Source organism: Schistocerca serialis, chromosome 1 (genome assembly GCF_023864345.2).
Source record: "Schistocerca serialis cubense isolate TAMUIC-IGC-003099 chromosome 1, iqSchSeri2.2, whole genome shotgun sequence".
NCBI lineage: Eukaryota > Metazoa > Arthropoda > Insecta > Orthoptera > Acrididae > Schistocerca > Schistocerca serialis.
This window is the reverse complement of record NC_064638.1, coordinates 1174222363-1174242519: the sequence shown is the minus strand read 5'-3', so window position 1 is coordinate 1174242519 and position 20157 is coordinate 1174222363. Positions and strand designations below refer to the sequence as shown.

The following is a 20157-nucleotide window of genomic DNA, read 5'->3' as shown; positions in this document are numbered from 1 at the left end:
CCTATCCATTTCCCTTTTTAAATTTTCTAACCTACCTGCCCGATTAAGGGATCTGACATTCCACGCTCCGATCCGTAGAATGCCAGTTTTCTTTCTCCTGATAACGACGTCCTCTTGAGTAGTCCACGCCCGGAGATCCGAATGGGGGACTATTTTACCTCCGGAATATTTTATCCAAGAGGACGCCATCATCATTTAACCATACAGTAAAGCTGCGTGCCCTTGGGAAAAATTACGGCTGTAGTTTGCCCTTGCTTTCAGCCATTCGCAGTACTAGCACAGCAAGGCTGTTTTGATTAGTGTTACAAGGCCAGATCAGTCAATCATCCAGACTGTTGCCCCTGCAACTACTGAAAAGGGTGCTGCCCCTCTTCAGGAACCACACGTTTGTCTGGCCTCTCAACAGATACCCCTCCGTTGTGGTTGCACCTACGGTACGGCTATCTGTATCGCTGAGGCACGCAAGCCTCCCCACCAACGGCAAGGTCCATGGTTCATGAGGGGGGAGGGGGGGACCTCTCGATTATTTTCCGTAAATGTTCGATGGGATTCATTTCGAGCAATGTGGGTGGTCAGATCATTCGTTCGAACTGTTCAGAATGTCCTTCACACCAATCGTGAACAACTGTGGCCCAGTGACATCTTTGGGAACATGAAGTCTATTAATAGCTGCAAACGGTCTCCTGGTAGCGAACATTTCCGGTCAATGTTGTCCCCATGCCACTGATTCCTTTGTTTTTAGAAGCAGTAATGACTTCAATCTTAAAGCAAGAGGTTGACACTGAATATTTTTTTTTAATGTTACGTTTACCATTACTTAGTAGTGTCCATGCAACACACAGCGACATAACTGTAATTTGTTAGAGGTGTAGTATTCCACTTTTTTTTTTTTTTTAGTCATCAGTCTTCTGACTGGTTCGATATGGCCTCTCCACAATTTCCTCTCCTGCGCAAACCTCTTCATCTCAGAGTAGCACTTGCAACCTACGCCCTTAATTATTTGCTGAATGTATTACAATCTCTGTCTTTCTTCACAGTTTTTATCCTCGGCAGCTTCCTCTAGTACCATGGAAGTTATTCTCTGATGTCTTAACAAATCTCCTACCAGCTTGTACCTTCCTTTTGAAAGTGTTTTCCATATATTTCTTTCCTCGATGATTCTGCGTAAGAACGTCCTCATTCCATACCTTACCAGTCCACCTAATTTTCAACTTTCTTCCCTAGCACATCTCAAATGCTTCGATTCTCTTCCTGAACGGTTTTCCCACGGTCGATGTTTCACTATCATACAATGCTATGTTCCAAACATACATTCTCAGATTATTGTTCCTCAGATTAAGGTCTACGTCTGATACTAGTAGACTTCTCTTGGCAAGGAATGCCCTTTTTGCCAGTGCTGTTATACCTTTTTATGTCCTCCCAGTTCCGTCCGTCATGGGTTATTTTGCTACCTAGGTAGCAGAGTATTCTACTACACAATTATAAGGTTTTGAAACCAGGATTTTACTGCCAACTGAGTACCTTGTTACAATTTTGCAACAATGTAGCGACGTATTGAGTAAATCACTGCAATTCTGTTTGCATACGTGTAACCGACAATACCAGTACAAATCCCAACAGAATCTGTTAGACGAATCAGTTTGATACAGAACTGATTGGTTTCGGTAAAGTCACTGATTCCGAGTCCAACTTGATGAGAATGATTTTTAATGCTTAATCACGACCAGTTTATAGTTTTTAAATGAGTACTCCGTCATTTTACTGTATATTTCTGTGCATTTCCTGTGTACAGTCTAGATTTCGGCTTTCACGCCATTATCGAGTACAATGCTGAAAGTAAGACTGCACAAATAGTAAGACATCAAGTAAATAATTGAAAAATTTTAAAAACACAGATGCAAGCTGACATAAAATTACCAGATATGCACTTACATCTTAGACTATGTGTACTGTGCAGGATGACACATTATTTCATGCCAAATTCGAGTACAATGCTAAAAGCAAACATGCAGATAACAGGGCATAAGGTAAAAAATATTAGATGTAGGTATATATACAGTTACGAGAGACACACCTATTTCTTAGACCATTGACATCATTTTGCTGTGCACTGGGTGGGATGACATATACGCACTTGAACACATTTTCTTAACATGGTATACATGGTACAAAATTAATGTCTTGTAAGAAGGCAGCACATTTTTGTACAGGCACATCGTATCTGGGAAAATCAGCAGAAAGCAGGTGAGCTCAAGACTAGCACATGCCTTTAAGACGCCAATGCGAAAGTAAATTCAAAATAACGATTCACTGTTCCGCCTCCAAAGGTAATCACATGCGGTCCCATGAAACGTAACACTAGTTAAGTCTATATGTGTGATAGTTTTACATTTTGTGTCAGGTGTTCTAGAGTTCACATTCTTTGACATTACTTTCAAAGTTACGTCAGCGAAGCCAAGCATAAATTGTACACCGTTATCCGCGAGCAGCTTGTTTTCTCTGGCTGAAGATAACGTTTCTCGGTCGGTGAAGTGGCCACAGACGCAACTCGGCAAGAATGATGGTGACTGCACAACCCAGAGGCAGCCGCGCAAGTGCGAGCAGGGCACACAGAGGTGTGAAGAATCAAACAGTGCATCCAGCGTCTAGGAGGCTGTTCTCAGCAGTAGTGCCTGCCCTTGCAAGCAAAGGTAGATAGGAAGGAGTCCGCCCCCACAGGCGAGGCTTCTGAGGGCTGCACGCTCCCAAGCTCGAACTGCAGACATCGAGAGTAGGAAGCTGGCAGCGACTGAAGCAGGACCGCAGGTGGCCCACCAGTTGCAGGACACTGTGTGACCAGCATTGGACTCAGCACGAACAATAACAGAGCCTAACTAGCAGCAGGGTGGCTAGAGGGTCCACACAGAGTCGGCATATGTCCTCCCTCGGAGCTGGTGGTTATCAGCCTGCGTACTTCTGTCTAGAAATAATATTGATATGGGATTGGACCATTCTTGTTTGTCCAAGACATCGACTGTCGTCATGTATGCCACAACAGAGCCACTAAGAGCCATGACTTGAATGTGAAACAATCAGGTCACCCACATCAGAGCGGCTCTGTCCCTCTGCTGCACTGATGATGTTACAATTGGTCCCTTTGCTGGGCAGGGCTGTCCGGTAACTGCTCGACGCTTGGTGACACTAATTGTGTATCAGCTGGTCGCTCCTGATGTGGTCGCCTGCCGACCGGGTATGCCTCACTTGCATGAGGCTCTTGCATCAGCCCTGGTGGCGTTCCAGGTAAATTAGTTGCAGCGCAACATTAAGAAGGATTCACAAGAATTTTGAGAACAGGGAAGAAGGATTTCAACTTATTTTGCATCAAATCCTGTACTGTATGATTAAATGATGATGTCCTCCTCTTGGGTAAAACATTCCGGAGATGAGAAGACACTCAGATCTACCCGAAATGCCCATTGATTCAAATGCAGTCCTTGATGCACCGTTACCCCCACCACTGCAACGTCACCCTGTCCATCTGCCGCACAGTCTCCAATAGCCCACAGCCAGGTGGAGGGGGCACAGCACTAGCGTATTATTCGACATCAGCAATATCTGGCCTTGTAACACTAACCAAAATGGCCTTGCTGTTCTGGTACTGCGAACGGCTGAACGTAAGGGGAAACTATAGCCGTAATTTTTCCCAGGGGCATGCAGCTTTACTGTATGATTAAATGATGATGTCCTCCTCTTGGGTAAAATATTCCGGAGGTAAAATAGTCCCCCATTCGGATCTCCGGGTGGGGACTACTCAAGAGGACGTCATTATCAGGAGAAAGAAAACTGGCGTTCTACGGATCGGAGCGTGGAATGTCAGATCCCTTAATCGACCAGGTAGGTTAGAAAATTTAAAAAGGGAAATGGATAGGTTAAAGTTAGATATGGTGGGAATTAGTGAAGTTCGGTGGCAGGAGGAACAAGACTTTTGGTCAAGTGAATACAGGGTTATAAATACAAAATCAAATAGGGGTAATGCAGGAGTAGGTTTAATAATGAATAAAAAAATAGGAGTACGGGTAAGCTACTACAAACAGCATAGTGAATGCATTATTGTGGCCAAGATAGACACGGAGCCCACGCCTACTACTGTAGTACAAGTTTATATGCCAACTAGCTCCGCAGATTGCGAAGAAATTGATGAAATGTACGATGAGATAAAAGAAATTATTCAGGTAGTGAAGGGAGACGAAAATTTAATAGTTATGGGTGACTGGAATTCGGGAGTAGGAAAAGGGAGAGAAGGAAACATAGTAGGTGAATATGGATTGCGGCTAAGAAATGAAAGAGGAAGCCACCTGGTAAAATTTTGTGCAGAGCATAACTTAATCATAGCTAACGCTTGGTTCAAGAATCATGAAAGAAGGTTGTATACATGGAAGAATCCTGGAGATACTAAAAGGTGTCAGATACAATATATAATGGTAAGACAGAGATTTAGGAACCAGGTTTTAAATTGTAAGACATTTCCAGGGGCAGATGTGGACTCTGACCACAATCTATTGGTTATGAGCTGTAGATTAAAACTGAAGAAACTGCAAAAAGGTGGGAATTTAAGGAGGTGGGACCTGGATAAACTGAAAGAACCAGAGGTTGTACAGAGTTTCAGGGAGAGCATAAGCGAACAATTGACAGGAATGGGAGAAAGAAATACAGTAGAAGAAGAATGGGTAGCTTTGAGGGATGCAATAGTGAAGGCAGCAGAGGATCAAATAGGTAAAAAGACGAGGGCTCGTAGAAACCCTTGGGTAACAGAAGAAACATTGAATTTAATTGATGAAAGGAGAAAATATAAAAATGCAGTAAGTGAAGCAGGCAAAAAGGAATACAAACGCCTCAAAAATGAGATCGACAGGAAGTGCAAAATGGCTAAGCAGGCATGGCTAGAGGACAAATGTAAGGATGTAGAGGCTTATCTCACTAGGGGTAAGATAGATACTGCCTACAGGAAAATTAAAGAGACCTTTGGAGAAAGGAGAACCACTTGCATGAATATGAAGAGCTTTGATGGAAACCCAGTTCTAAGCAAAGAAGGGAAGCAGAAAGGTGGAAGGAGTATATAGAGGGTCTATACAAGGGCGATGTACTTGAGGACAATATTATGGAAATGGAAGAGGATGTAGATGAAGATGAAATGGGAGATATGATACTGCGTGAAGAGTTTGACAAAGCACTGAATGACCTGAGTCGAAACAAGGCCCCCGGAGTAGGCAACATTCCATTAGAACTACTGACAGCCTTGGGAGAGCCAGTCCTGACAAAACTCTACCATCTGGTGAGCAAGATGTATGAGACAGGCGAAATACCCTCAGACCTCAAGAAGAATATAATAATTCCAATCCCAAAGAAAGCAGGTGTTGGTAGATGTGAGAATTACCGAACTATCAGTTTAATAAGTCACAGCTGCAAAATACTAACGCGAATTCTTTACAGACGAATGGAAAAGCTGATAGAAGCCGACCTCGGGGAAGATCAGTTTGGATTCGGTAGAAACGTTGGAACACGTGAGGCAATACTGACCCTACGACTTATCTTAGAAGAAAGATTAAGGAAAGGCAAATCTACATTTCTAGCATTTGTGGACTTAGAGATAGCTTTTAACAATGTTGATTGGAACACTCTCTTTCAAATTCTGAAGTTGGCGGGGGTAAAATACAGGGAGCGAAAGTCTTTTACAATTTGTACAGAAAGCAGATTGCAGTCATACGAGACGAGGGACATGAAAGGGAAGCAGTGGTTGGGAAGGGAGTGAGACAGGGTTGTAGCCTATCCCCGATGTTATTCAATCTGTATATTGAGCAAGCAATAAAGGAAACAAAGGAAAAGTTCGGAGTAGGTATTAAAATCCACGGAGAAGAAATAAAAACTTTGAGGTTCGCCGATGACATTGTAATTCTGTCAGAGACAGCAAAGGACTTGGAAGAGCAGTTGAACGGAATGGACAGTGTCTTGAAAGGAGGGTATAAGATGAACATCAACAAAAGCAAAACGAGGATAAAGGAATGTAGTCGAATTAAATCAGGTGATGCTGAGGGAATTAGATTAGAAAATGAGACACTTAAAGTAGTAAAGGAGTTTTGCTATTTGGGGAGCAAAATAACTGATGGTCGAAGTAGAGAGGATATAAAATGTAGACTGGCAATGGCAAGGAAAGCATTTCTGAAGAAGAAAAATTGTTAACAACGAGTATAGATTTAAATGTCAGGAAGTCGTTTCTGAAAGTATTTTTATGGAGTGTAGCCATGTCTGGAAGTGAAACGTGGACGAAAAAAAGTTTAGACAAGAAGAGAATACAAGCTTTCGAAATGTGGTGCTACAGAAGAATGCTGAAGATTAGATGGGTAGATCACATAACTAATGAGGAGGTATTGAATAGAATTGGGGAGAAGAGGAGCTTGTGGCACAACTTCACTAGAATAAGGGATCGGTTGGTAGGACATGTTCTAAGACATCGAGGGATCACAAATTTAGTATTGGAGGGCAGCGTGGAGGGTAAAAATCGTAGAGGGAGACCAAGAGATGAATACACTAAGCAGATTCAGAAGGATGTAGGCTGCAGTAGGTACTGGGAGATGAAGAAACTTGCACAGGATAGTGTAGCATGGAGAGCTGCATCAAACCAGTCTCAGGACTGAAGACCACAACAACAGCAATATCTAGACACTTCGCTGAAAGGTGATCAGTACGACACTCTAAAAAATGGCTCTGAGCACTGTGGGACTTAACATCTGTGGTCATCAGCCCCCTAGAACTTAGAACTACTTAAACCTAACTAACCTAAGGACATCACACACATCCATGCCCGAGGCAGGATTCGAACCTGCGGCCGTAGCAGCCGCGCGGTTCCGGACTGCGCGCCTAGAACCGCTAGAGCACCGCGGCCGGCAGTACGACACTCTGTGAAATTTCGCGATATTTTAACACTGCAACCCAGCTTGAAATGCGAGCTCTTTTCATCAACAAGAATGGTTTGCACGCATGCAAGGCTTGATTTTTGCAGATCTTTACGAAGCTATTGCAGATGTGCAGAGTCGACATAGAAGCTGAAAGGCAAGAACCTTGTGGTACTATGTGCTTATGGCTCATTTAACTGTTCTGTTTTCCCCTAGTGACTTATATTTCTCGTATGTGCACTACAAAAGAGCAAAAAAAAAAAATGGGTGTCTTTGCAAGAAATGCAGAGTCACCTGACAAATGAGCATTCGAGTTAAGGGCAGCTTTAGTTTTAGTTTCTGTTTGTGTATAATACTTCCATGAAGTCCTGTGCATTATATAACCCAATGATACATCTCTCTAAGCTTGTTCACCTTATAATAGCTCTTTCTATCGGTAATAAGTTACAACTACTTCCCTTCGGCAAAAATGTGACGCATTCTTTGTTTCTTTTGGGTGCAGTGCCGACGTGTACGAGGTGGTAGCTGGTACCAACAGCCTCACGGAAGGGGGAACTAGACATACGGTGGCAGGCCTTAGTCCTCATCCGGATTACGACCCTAGTGATGCCTGGGTCAACGACATCGCCGTAGTCAGGGTGAGTTTCCCAAATACCGGGTGCTTCAAAAAGAATCATCCCATTTAAAAAAATCATAACTATTATATTATTTGAGATATATACGTGAACAACGTACTGTGGAAAAATCAAACTCTGAAGTTTTACATAGTTCCCGCTCCGATGGCATCTGGGAATGTGGGAATTCTTAAATCAAAGAATTACTGAACGACGTATCGGTCGCACTGGACCAAATAATTCAGCCTTAGATTACTGGCCTCCAAGATAAACCTGACTGTATGTGACTATTTCTTGTGATGGTTTACAAAGGACTCTCTGTTTCGGTTACCATCAACAGTGAATCAACTAAGACGTGGCATAACAGTAGCTGGCAAATTATAATTCAAGACATGCTCGCTACAGTATGGGAACAATTTGGATATCGCATTGCCACATACCGGGCATCTCAAGAGACGTATATTGAACACCTATGAAAAGGTATGAAAAAGTCTTTTTCAGTTTCCGGATCATCAACAAACAAAATTCATTGTATATGTTTATTCAGAAATATAGGCATGCCAAATCGGATGAATCGTTTTGATACATCCTGTACTTTGTAATGGATTCATGTCGAGATAGTTTAAAATATCAGACAACATCCAAACTAAACAGATTGGAAGATTCTCTATGCAAATGAGACGGTGAAGGATAGAAACTTATAAGGAGTTGCTGACCCTCCACTGGAGACAACCGACAGAAGGACAGTGAAGAAATCTGGAAGATGTAAGAGACGTCCAGGAACAGAGCTGAAAGCACACGAAAATATTGATAGTGATAGCAATAACATCATTATTACTAAAATTTCCTTCCAAAAACTAAGATCAGGAGTTCAGAACTCGACATTCATACACTGTTCACAAAATATGTTCAAGTCGAGCGACTCCCTTCAACTGTGACGGAAGGACATTTATATATTTCTACATCTACATCTACATCATACTCCGCGAGCCACCTAATGATGTGTGGCAGAGGGTACTTTCGGTACCACTGTCTGATCCCTCCAACCCTGTTCCCCTCACGAATAGTACGTGGGAAGAATGATTGTTGGTAAACCTCTGTATTGGCTCTAATTTCTCGAATTTTTTCCTCGTGGTCAATACGCGAGGTGTATGTGGGGGAAAGTAATATGTTGTCTGATTCCTCCTGAAAAGTGCTGTCCCGAAATTTCAATAGTAAATCTCTCCGTGATGCACAACGTCTCTCTTGTAATGTCTGCCAGTGGAGTTTGTTTAACATCTCCGTAACGCTCTCTCGCCAGCTAAATTATCCCATGACGAAACGCGCCGCTCTTCGTTGGATCTTCTCAATCTCCTCTATGAGTTCTACCTGGTAGGGATCCCAGATAAGCAATATTCAAGAATCGGGCGAACAAGCGCCTTATAAGCTACTTCTTTCGTGGATGAGTTACATTTCCTTAAAATTCTTCCAATGAATCTTGAGTCTTGTGTCTGCTTTTCCCACTATCTGTTTTATATGGTCATTCCACTTAAGGTCGCTCTGGTTAGTTACGCCTGGATATTTTACAGCTGTCTACAGCTGTTTGTCACCATTAGTGTAGCTGTACAGTAGTGGATTTCTTTTCCTATGTATGCGCAACATGTTACATTTATTTACGTTCAGGGTCAACTGCCAGAGCCTGCACCACTCATCAATTCTCTGCACGTTGTTCTGCAAATTCTTACTGTCTTCTGGCGTTGCTACTTTGGTATAGACAACTGCATCATCTGCGAATAGCCTTAAAGAGCATCCGACGCTTTCTACTAGATCATTTATTTATATATTGTGAACAGCAACGGTCCTATCACGCTTCCCTGTGGTACTCCGGATATTACCTTTACATCTGTCGGTTTAGTTCCGTTAAGAGCGACTTGTTGAATACTATCTGCAAGAAAGTCTTGAATCCAATCGCAGGTCTAGTCCGATACTCCGTAAGCTCGTACTTTTTTCATTAAATGGCAATACCGGACGGTGTCAAATGCCTTACTGAAATCAAGGAACACGGCATCAGCCTGAGCGCCTTTGTCCACTGCGCTGTGGATCTCATGCAGGAACAGAGCGAGCTGAGTTTCTATCGATGTTGAGCTTTATAGAGGAGCTGTTCATTTCCCAAGAACGTCATAATTCTGGAGCATAAAATACGCTCCTGGAAATGGAAAAAAGAACACAATGACACCGGTGTGTCAGACCCACCATACTTGCTCCGGACACTGCGAGAGGGCTGTACAAGTAATGATCACACGCACGGCACAGCGGACACACCAGGAACCGCGGTGTTGGCCGTCGAATGGCGCTAGTTGCGCAGCATTTGTGCACCGCCGCCGTCAGTGTCAGCCAGTTTGCCGTGGCATACGGAGCTCCATCGCAGTCTTTAACACTGGTAGCATACCGCGGCAGCGTGGACGTGAACCGTATGTGCAGTTGACGGACTTTGAGCGAGGCCGTATAGTGGGCATGCGGGAGGCCGGGTGGACGTACCGCCGAATTGCTCAACACGTGGGGCGTGAGGTCTCCACAGTACATCGATGTTGTCGCCAGTGGTCGGCGGAAGGTGCACGTGCCCGTCGACCTGGGACCGGACCGCAGCGACGCACGGATGCACGCCAAGACCGTAGGATCCTACGCAGTGCCGTAGGGGACCGCACCGCCACTTCCCAGCAAATTAGGGACACTGTTGCTCCTGGGGTATCGGCGAGGACTATTCGCAACCGTCTCCATGAAGCTGGGCTACGGTCCCGCACACCGATAGGCCGTCTTCCGCTCACGCCCCAACATCGTGCAGCCCGCCTCCAGTGGTGTCGCGACAGGTGTGAATGGAGGGACCAATGGAGACGTGTCGTCTTCAGCGATGAGAGTCGCTTCTGCCTTGGTGCCAATGATGGTCGTATGCGTGTTTGGCGCCGTGCAGGTGAGCGCCACAATCAGGACTGCATACGACCGAGGCACACAGGGCCAACACCCGGCATCATGGTGTGGGGAGCGATCTCCTACACTGGCCGTACACCACTGGTGATCGTCGAGGGGACACTGAATAGTGCACGGTACATCCAAACCGTCATCGAACCCATCGTTCTACCATTCCTAGACCGGCAAGGGAACTTGCTGTTCCAATAGGACAATGCACGTCCGCATGTATCCCGTGCCACCCAACGTGCTCTAGAAGGTGTAAGTCAACTACCCTGGCCAGCAAGATCTCCGGATCTGTCCCCCATTGAGCATGTTTGGGACTGGATGAAGCGTCGTCTCACGCGGTCTGCACGTCCAGCACGAACGCTGGTCCAACTGAGGCGCCAGGTGGAAATGGCATGGCAAGCCGTTCCACAGGACTACATCCAGCATCTCTACGATCGTCTCCATGGGAGAATAGCAGCCTGCATTGCTGCGAAAGATGGATATACACTGTACTAGTGCCGACATTGTGCATGCTCTGTTGCCTGTGTCTATGTGCCTGTGGTTCTGTCAGTGTGATCATGTGATGTATCTGACCCCAGGAATGTGTCAATAAAGTTTCCCCTTCCTGGGACAATGAATTCACGGTGTTCATATTTCAATTTCCAGGAGTGTATGTTCCATAATTCTACAACAGATTGGCGTCAACGATATAAGTCTATAATTGTGTGGATCTGTCTTACGGCCTTTCTTAAAAACGAGAATGACCTGCGCTTTTTCCCAGTCTTGAGGTACCTTTCGTTGCTCAAGTGATCTACGATAAATTACTGCTAGGAGGGGAGCAAGTTCTTTCGCATAATATAGAATCTTATAGGTATCTCATCTGGTCTTGAAGCCTTTCCACTACTAAGCGATTGTAGCTGCTTTTCAATTTCTCGATCGGTTATCTCAATATCTGCCATTTCGACGTTCGCACGACTATTGAAAGGAGGGACAGTGTTACGATCTTCCGCGGTGAAACAAGTTCGGAAGACCAAATTCTGTATTTCGTCCTTCTGACTGTTATCTTCCGTTTCGGTGCCGGTGTGGGCGCTGAGAGAATGAATAAATGATTTCGGTCCACTTACTGATTTTACATACGACCAAAATCTCCTTGGGTTTTTACTCAGCTCGGTTGACAAAGTCTTACTTTCGCCAATCATTGAACGCTTCTCTCATTGCTCACCTTACGCTCATTTTGTGTAGTAAACGGCGTTACTTCATGTGTTGATAGGCATAAATGACCATTTTGACAGACAACGTCGCTCCTTGCGGTCCACTGCAAATAATGATATACTGTTAGCTACCCAACACCTCCTGTACAGTAGGTAGAAGTGGAGCTCAGTCGGTAGCCACTTCTTCTACTAATTTACTTGGAGTGGAATTCGGGCATCAGTTAACTTTCAACAGTAGTTAACTGCACAAACCTGATACCAGTATAGGCATCTTGAAACATACACCACATAATTTAAGTGGCAGGCTGAAGTCAGGTCGTAGCGTGTGACACAATGTGTTAATAATTACTACACACGATGAAATTATTACTGTGTGCAAACGTAATGATTATTTGTCCAAGGATACACCTCGAGATGATTTTACTTATTAAGTTATTAAAGTCGTACAAGCAATCATTTATGCGCACGGATCTGAATCGGCAGTCATCGGAGATACAACTTCCTGCACACTTTGATTGTTCGCGCAGAATCGTAAGTTTGGAACAGATCCTAATATTGCTGTTAAAGCCAGCACATCGATGTATATGCTACTTTTTACAGCTTTAAACACGTAATGTGTACCCTTACGATAATCGCTAATTTAAATTAATTCTCTGTATATAATGAACATGGCCACGCGGAATACACCGTCATTATCAACACTGCGAAAACCTCACAGTAGGTATTTGCAATTAACTAGCAAATGTTATGACTTTCGACATATTTCCCTATAATACGACATCTTCTTAATAAGTAAACCTTCAAAATTAATTGTTGTTGTTGTTGTTGTGGTCCACTTTGCAACCAGGACAACATGCAGCGCGGTACAGATGGGCCCAACAGCATGCCGAATAGACCGCTCAGGATTGGCGTTACATTCTCTTCACCGATGAGTGTGACATGTTCCTTCAACCAGACAATCGTCGGAGACGTGTTTGGAGGCAACCCGGTCAGGCTGAACGCCTTACACACACTGTCCAGCGAGTGCAGCGAGGTAGAGGTTCCCTGCTGTTTTGGGGTGGCATTACGTGGGGCCGACGTACATCGCTGGTGGTCATGGAAGGCGCCGTAACGACTGTACGATACGTGAATGCCATCCTCCTACCAATAGAGCAACTATATCGGCAGCATATTGGCGAGGCATTCGTTTTCATGGACGACAATTTGCGCAGTATCGTGCACATCTTGTGACTGGCTTTCTTCAGGATAACGACATCGCTCGACTTGAGTGGCCAGCATGTTCTCCATACATGAACCCTATCGAACAAGACTGTAATGGATTGAAAAGGGTTGTTTTTGGACGACGTGACCCGCCAACCACTCAGCGATCTACGCCGAATCGCCGTTGAGGAGTGGGACAATCTGGACCAATATTGCCTTCATAAACTTGTGGATAGTATGCCACGACGAATACCGGCATGCATCAATACAAGAGGACGTGCTACTGGGTATTAAAGGTACCGGTGTGTACAGCAATCTGGACGACCACCTGTGAAGGTCTCGTTGTGTGGTGGTACAATACGCAATGTGTGGTTTTCATGAGCAATAAAAAGGGTGGAAATGACTTTTATGTTGATCTCTATTCCAATTTTCTGTACAGGTTCCGGAACTCTCGGAACCGAAGTGATGCAAAACTTTTTTCATGTGTGTATTAATTTCATATACAATTTTCCAAGTTCAATTCAAAATTCTTCAGTCTACAATTTTAAATCAATAATTATAGGAACGTATCTTTGATTAATTCTTCAGATTTTTAGCTACAGAATCAACAATGGCTCATGACTCATGGCTATACTCGTAATTCAGGACAGAGGAATAGCTTTTGATTCTGAAAATAATATTCCACACGACCAAAAACACAGTTAAAGTGTATTAGAGCACTGTGTTATCAATTATAAATTGTGTTAAATTACTCATTGGTCAATTTACAAATCTTTAAGGGGCCTATTTATATGTAGCAGTTCTTCAGCGTGTTACTGTACATGCAGACTCGTAGAAAGATGTTGACAGCGTCTCCAGTTTCATCAGGGAGCAAACCTACACTTGGTTTATCTCGCTGCATATCGTCGAGTAATGGTACGGACCTGTCCTCCATAAACAGTATCCTCTTAAAATGTTCAGCACTCCACATACATATACGCGCACCTTTCTCGCCAGCCAAATTTGTGCAGCGCTACTTCCTACGCAATAAACACTTCTTCCAAAATTGCTACACTGTCGTATTGGCCACTCGAAAAATAGGTGTTTACAAAGAATTTCAACTTAAATGCCTCCCCTGTGTCGTTATAATATTTCCATAACAAGTGATTCCGTATACGTAAACATTAAACTAAATCTGAATATTGATAATTTGCACAAAATTTAACATAAAACACCTATTACAACTAGTCACGCGAACGACCAGCAGATGGCATCATAGATTTGTCGAATCACATTTAGGCATAGCCATTACAGCAAACAGGGAATGAAAGAGAGAAAAGATTATAATAACAATATCTACGTGTATAACCTTATAGTTACAAAGTGTTTATCGTCCAAGTTTCACTTCCAAAAAAAAAATGGTTCAAATGGCTCTGAGCACTATGGGACTTAACATCTGAGGTCATCAGTCCCCTAGAACTTAGAACTACTTAAACCTAACTAACCTAAGGACATCACACACATCCATGCCCGGCGCAGGATTCGAACCTACGACCGTAGCGGTCGCTCGGTTCCAGACTGAAGCGCCTAGAACCGCTCAGCCACACCGGCCGGCGTTTCACTTCCACTCGGCAACACTGCAGACAAATACTTTCAGGACAGTATTCCAAACTCATAAATTAATGTTAAATGTTAAGAAATTTCTCGTCATCGGGAACGTTTTGCTTGCCATCGCCATTTTGCATTTTATACCGTCTCCACTTCAGCCATCATCAGTTATTATTTTTCAAACATAGCAAAATTTGTCTACTACTTTAGAATCTCGTTTCCTAATCTAATTCCCTCAGCATCGTCTGCTTCATTTCCACTGGCTATGCTTGTTTACAAAAAAAAAAAAATCTTTTTAACAACAAATTTTGTTCATTCCGCTGCAGGTTTCGCCACCTTTTTCAATTGATGGCACCACAGTGGCGCCAATACAGTTGCCAGAACAGGGGGAGCAGGTTCCAGATGGAGCCAACGTCACCATCATCGGCTGGGGAGATCTCTGGGTAAGAACTGTTCGCCTAATTTCTAATGTCTGAGTCAGCTTCTCATAAAAGCCAATACTTTCAATGTTTAGATTCGCACATTGAGGGAGTCCCACTGCAGTTTAGACAGCTGTATTGTTCCTGCTAACAGCAGAAGCTGCCTTCCTGTATCTACGAAAGTTGTTTGAGATTGCACCGCTTTCCCAACTAACGAGCAACAAAAGATCACTGCGATATCGTAGATATGATTTTGGTTCGAGAAATGCTCGACTAGTAGAACCCAGCAGAGTATTCTGGACGCTGAAAGTTCAACGAAAATGAGTGTGTTGCAAGGGAGCGTAGTAGAACCGTTAATATTTCCAGCATTCAGAAATGACTAATTAGACAGGGTCAGCAGTGACACTAGATGGCTCAATCACTTTGCTGTTTTTGGACGATAGTAGAAAAACGCAGAGAGACGGGAACTGAATGACCACTTGATGTGATGAATCATAGCTCTCATTAAACGCAGATAAATGAAAGTTAAATCCCAATGGTGTTCGATTACAAGATCAGTTATAAATATCTGTAGTTCGTCACATCATTTAAACGTTTATGGCTCAACCTGACAAGCAATATAAAATGGGAGGATCACGAGAAACCAATAACAGAAAAGGCTATTAGGAGACGTGTTGAAAGGATTCTTGGAGAGAGCAGTGCATCTATGAAGAAATCGTGCAAGATGCCAGAGCGACCCAAGCTAGAGACTAGTGCTTCATAGCATGGACATCGAGTGAATTCGGAGACGCACTGCTAGAATCGTAACAGATCAGTATAGATGACATGAATGTGTAACTGAGATGCTCGGGAATTTAAACGGGAATCTTTTGGAAGAAAAACTACGTAGTTCTAGCAAATCAGTTAAATACATTTAAACAACTAGTATTCTATGAACACCGCACGAACATGCTGCCACGATCAGACCTATCTGCTATTCACGATACAGTACGGAATATATATTCTGGACAAACAGTCATTAACGGTATGTATATATATATATATATATATATATATATATATATATATATATATATATATATATATATATATACCGTAAATGACTGTTTGTCCAGAATATATATTCCGTACTGTATCGTGAATAGCAGATAGGTCTGATCGTGGCAGCATGTTCGTGCGGTGTTCATGTACCATTGCCCAGGAGTAGAACATTCAAAGGTGCTCAAAGTGGTGAACCTGGACACCGATACACTGGTGCACTCGTTGAATGAAAGAATTATTTACTGCTTCCAGTATTGCCTGCTGAAGAGAATTACAAGCAATCACGATACGTTCCTCCATGTCCTCTGGAGTTGTTGGAATATCGCGATAGACAATATATTTAATGCATCACCAAAGAAAAAAGTCCAGAGGATTTAAATCAGAAGACCCAGCAGGCCAAGTAACTGTTCCTCCTCGACCAAGCCATCTCGCAGGATACCTTCGGTTCAGAACACGACTTGCACGCAAGGTATTATGTGCTGGACATCCATCGTGTTGATACCACACAAGCATTCTGGTTCTTAACGGCACTTCATCCAGAAGAGGAGGAAGAATTCGTCTGAGAAAGTTGGCATATGCTGTGCCGTTTAGACTACCGTTGATGAAATAAGGGCCAATAATTGTAGTACGGAGCATTCCACACCAGACATTAACTCTCCGTTGACGCTGATGTTCCACCTGTCTAAGCCACCGTGGGTTGTCGCTGGACCACTAATGCATGTTCCTTGTATTTACCTATCCTTTGGTTGAGAAGGAACATTCATCGGTAAATAGGACATTGGGGAAGAAGTTCGGGTTGGCGAGAATATGCTGCTGTGCCCACTGACAGAACTGTACACGATTCTGGAAATCATTCCCATGCAATTCTTGATGTAGGTGTACATGGTAAGGATGGAACCGGTGACGTGTAAGAATACGATGTACACTGGTTTTAGGAATTCCAGTCTCGTGTTCAAGCTGTCGTGTGCTCACATGTGGATTCATAGCAACGGAAACGACAACAGTAACTTTGGCAGCTTCGTCTGTGCGAGTGCTACGATGATTACGTTGTCGTGAATTCAAACTTGCAACAAGACGAGAAAACATCAAACGGGAGGGTGGGTTCTTGTCAGGATATCGCTCTCTGTACGGTTCCGCAGCCTGCGTAGCATTTCGCCTACCTTCACCAACAACAACAAAAGAAACGTTATGTCGATGCACTTTGTAGCAAGGACAGCCTTTACTGTATGCTTGTTCTACACAACAGTATTTAAAAGGACTAAACTACTGTACTAAATGCACCCGTGCATAAGAAAACAGTGTTGCAGTTACTGTTCTGCTAACTTACATTCCCCATAGATGAGTAGCATTTCTACCTTCTCTTCGTTGGTGTACATTCTACTCAAACAACTCAACTGACGACGGTTGACGGAATGAAGAGTGTGCCGCATTCTACTTATGTTTACATATGAACAGCGGTATGATATATATATATATATCAAAATTACCCATGTGCAACATTGCTTCTTGTTTAAACCTGCCAGCAAGAGAGACCTTCGCTTTAGAATTTCTTGCTGGCGTTGAAGTGGACAATGATTGGCTGTGGAAGATTTTGTGGACAGACGAAGCCCACTTCCATCTGATAGCAATGTCGAATATGGGCAACGCAAAATCCACACGCAAATCAACCGGTACCTCTTCATCCTGCAAAGGTCACCGTGTGTTGAGGGTTTACGGTATCATTTATCATGGGGCCATATTTTTTCGAAGAGATAGATGCTTCCGGTTCTGTTACCTGTAGCGTCACTGGTAAGAGCTATGAGAGTCTTTTGCGCAACCACGTCATTCCAGCTCTCCAACAGCGTGGATGTGTGGATGGGATCATTTTTATGCAAGATGGCGCACCTCCGCACATTGCAAATCCAGTTAAGCAGCTGCTTAAGCGCCATTTCGGAAATACTAGAATTATCAGCTTCCATTTCCCTACAGCACGGCCGTCCCGATCACCTGATCTTAATCCGTGTGACTTCTGGCTGTGGGGCTATCTGGAACATGTGTTTAGTGTTCCGATTGCAAACCTAGCTGCATTGAGGGAACGCATTGCGCAACACATTCTTAACGTGACCCAGAAACACTTCGATCAGTTGTGGAACATGCTGGTTCTCGATTTCAACTTGTTGCAGAAAACGGTGGACAGAATACTGAACATGTTTTGCGCCTGTCACACGGAAATTAATAATCCGTTTTGATTTTGATTGATGCTTCTTATTGGGTTTTTGGCCTCAGGACAATTAAAAACCGATGTGAGTGATGCTTTTTATACTGTTTTTGGCCTCAGGACAATTAAAAACGGACTTTTCCCATCCGATGTGATATGACCTCGCCGTGGTGGATGGGATTAAGTAAGTAACCGTATCACACCTGTACACCCATGCACACTGAGTAGTAAAGTTTGCTTAACGGCAAACGTACACCTTAGACATTGTTGTATGATTTATTTGTCATTTGTGGTCGAGCACTATCAAATTATGATGCTTACTGCACCATCTATTTCTACATTCTGTAACTATTTATTTTTCTTCTTCCATACGTTTTGCCCCCTCTTCGATAATATTCCGTTGCAATTGGCATTATTCTGGTTCAAATGGCTCTGAGCACTATGGGACTTAACAGCTGTGGTCATCAGTCCCCTAGAACTTAGAACTACTTAAACCTAACTAACCTAAGGACATCACACACATCCATGCCCGAGGCAGGATTCGAACCTGCGACCGTAGCAGTCGCGCGGTTCCGGACTGCGCGCCTGGAACCGCGAGACCACCGCGGCCGGCGGCGTTATTCTGATCAGTTGTTTTATTTCTACAGCGGTTTGACAGTTTAACTTTAATTATAATCACCCTGTATGTATATACAAACTGTCAAAGTGTGGGGCGGCTGGTGGAATTTATTGTGGAATAAAAATGTTTGGTTTGTAATGTAGAAAAGATGCATTTCCCGGCCGATTAACCATATGTGGGGCGGCGGGTGGAATTAATTGTTATATAAATGTTCCTACTAATTATGCTGTCTTTTGCCATTCTCAACACTAGCTCTCTAACTACAATGTTGGCAACCAGAAAGTGATTAGCAAAACGTGAAGCCGGTAATTAGAATTCCTAGTGCCCACTCCATCTGAGAAATACACTTATAGCTACAGCTTATAGCTCTGATGAATTAGGAGATTGTCTGGGGTTCATAATCAAAAACCATTCTCTCTAAAATGTTCACTATATTCTGAAAGGTACAGACCAAAAAGAATCCACACAATCCAACTAACAGAGTAGTTCAGAGTCTAATGCGCTGATGCAACTATAACCGTCCAAATTAAATGTTTAAATGAATGCTCGCCATAATTTGATGATAATGTTCATCAAACGCCACGCTAAATAATGGTAGATTGTTTGTCCCGCGGCGGCACGTGAAAATACGACATACGCAAACTGAAGATAGATCATTAAAGTCATCCCAGAATTAACACTTCACTCGAAAATGATTTCATGGTTACGCGTATCCCGAGTAACTTATTACGGCATCCGAGGCTGCTTATAGCAATGATACCGACGCGACGCAATTCCCGACACAGGTGGTGCGCTAATCAGCGTCTGGAGAGAACTGGCGCCTTACTTCCTCGCCTCTCGTGGATCTGCACGGAAATAACTTGACCTCCGATGTGTGATGGAGTTCGCAGCAGTTATTGCTTTGCCTCCCATGCATGCTGATGTAATGCGTCTTCACATATAGATTGTCTTCTTGGGTGTCTCCTCAGCACAGTTCTGCAGCGCTAGCTATGCAGCGAGCAGATGTGGCCAGCGGGTGGTGACGCTGCGCGGCAGTTTGCGGCCCAGCGTCCGGATTTGGGCATTGTGTGACCGGCCTGCACGTTCGTAAAAGGTGCGGGCGGTCGCCTGGAAGAGGTCACGGAGCAGAGGTACTTCCGCGATGTCGTGAAGATAAGCGGTGGGGAAATCGTAAGGCAAGTGTAAGGCCAGCCGAGGGATGCGATTCTGCAGTGTCTCCAGCTTCTTCAGGTTCGTTTCGGCGGCGTTCCCCCAGACGACGGCGGCGTATTGGAGTACAGGGCGGAGCAGCGCCTTGTAGAGAGTGATGCCCAGCCGCGGTGGAAGTTGGGAGCCAGGGTTCAGCACCGGGTACAGGTTCCGGAGCCTGTTCCGCACTTTGGTGTTCACTTCGCGGATGTGCGGAACCC

At 43.9% G+C, this 20157-nt stretch overlaps 1 protein-coding gene across 1 annotated transcript in view; it reads left to right on the top strand.

The window, feature by feature from the left end:
• LOC126456289 (mite allergen Der f 3-like) overlaps positions 1 to 20157 on the top strand; it is a 94163-nt gene that overhangs the window by 31291 nt on the left and 42715 nt on the right. Inside the window, exons 4-5 of the mRNA XM_050092044.1 lie at positions 7432 to 7567; positions 14799 to 14915. Of these exons, the coding sequence (XP_049948001.1) occupies positions 7432 to 7567; positions 14799 to 14915 (253 nt within the window). The remainder of the gene's footprint in view (positions 1 to 7431; positions 7568 to 14798; positions 14916 to 20157) is intronic.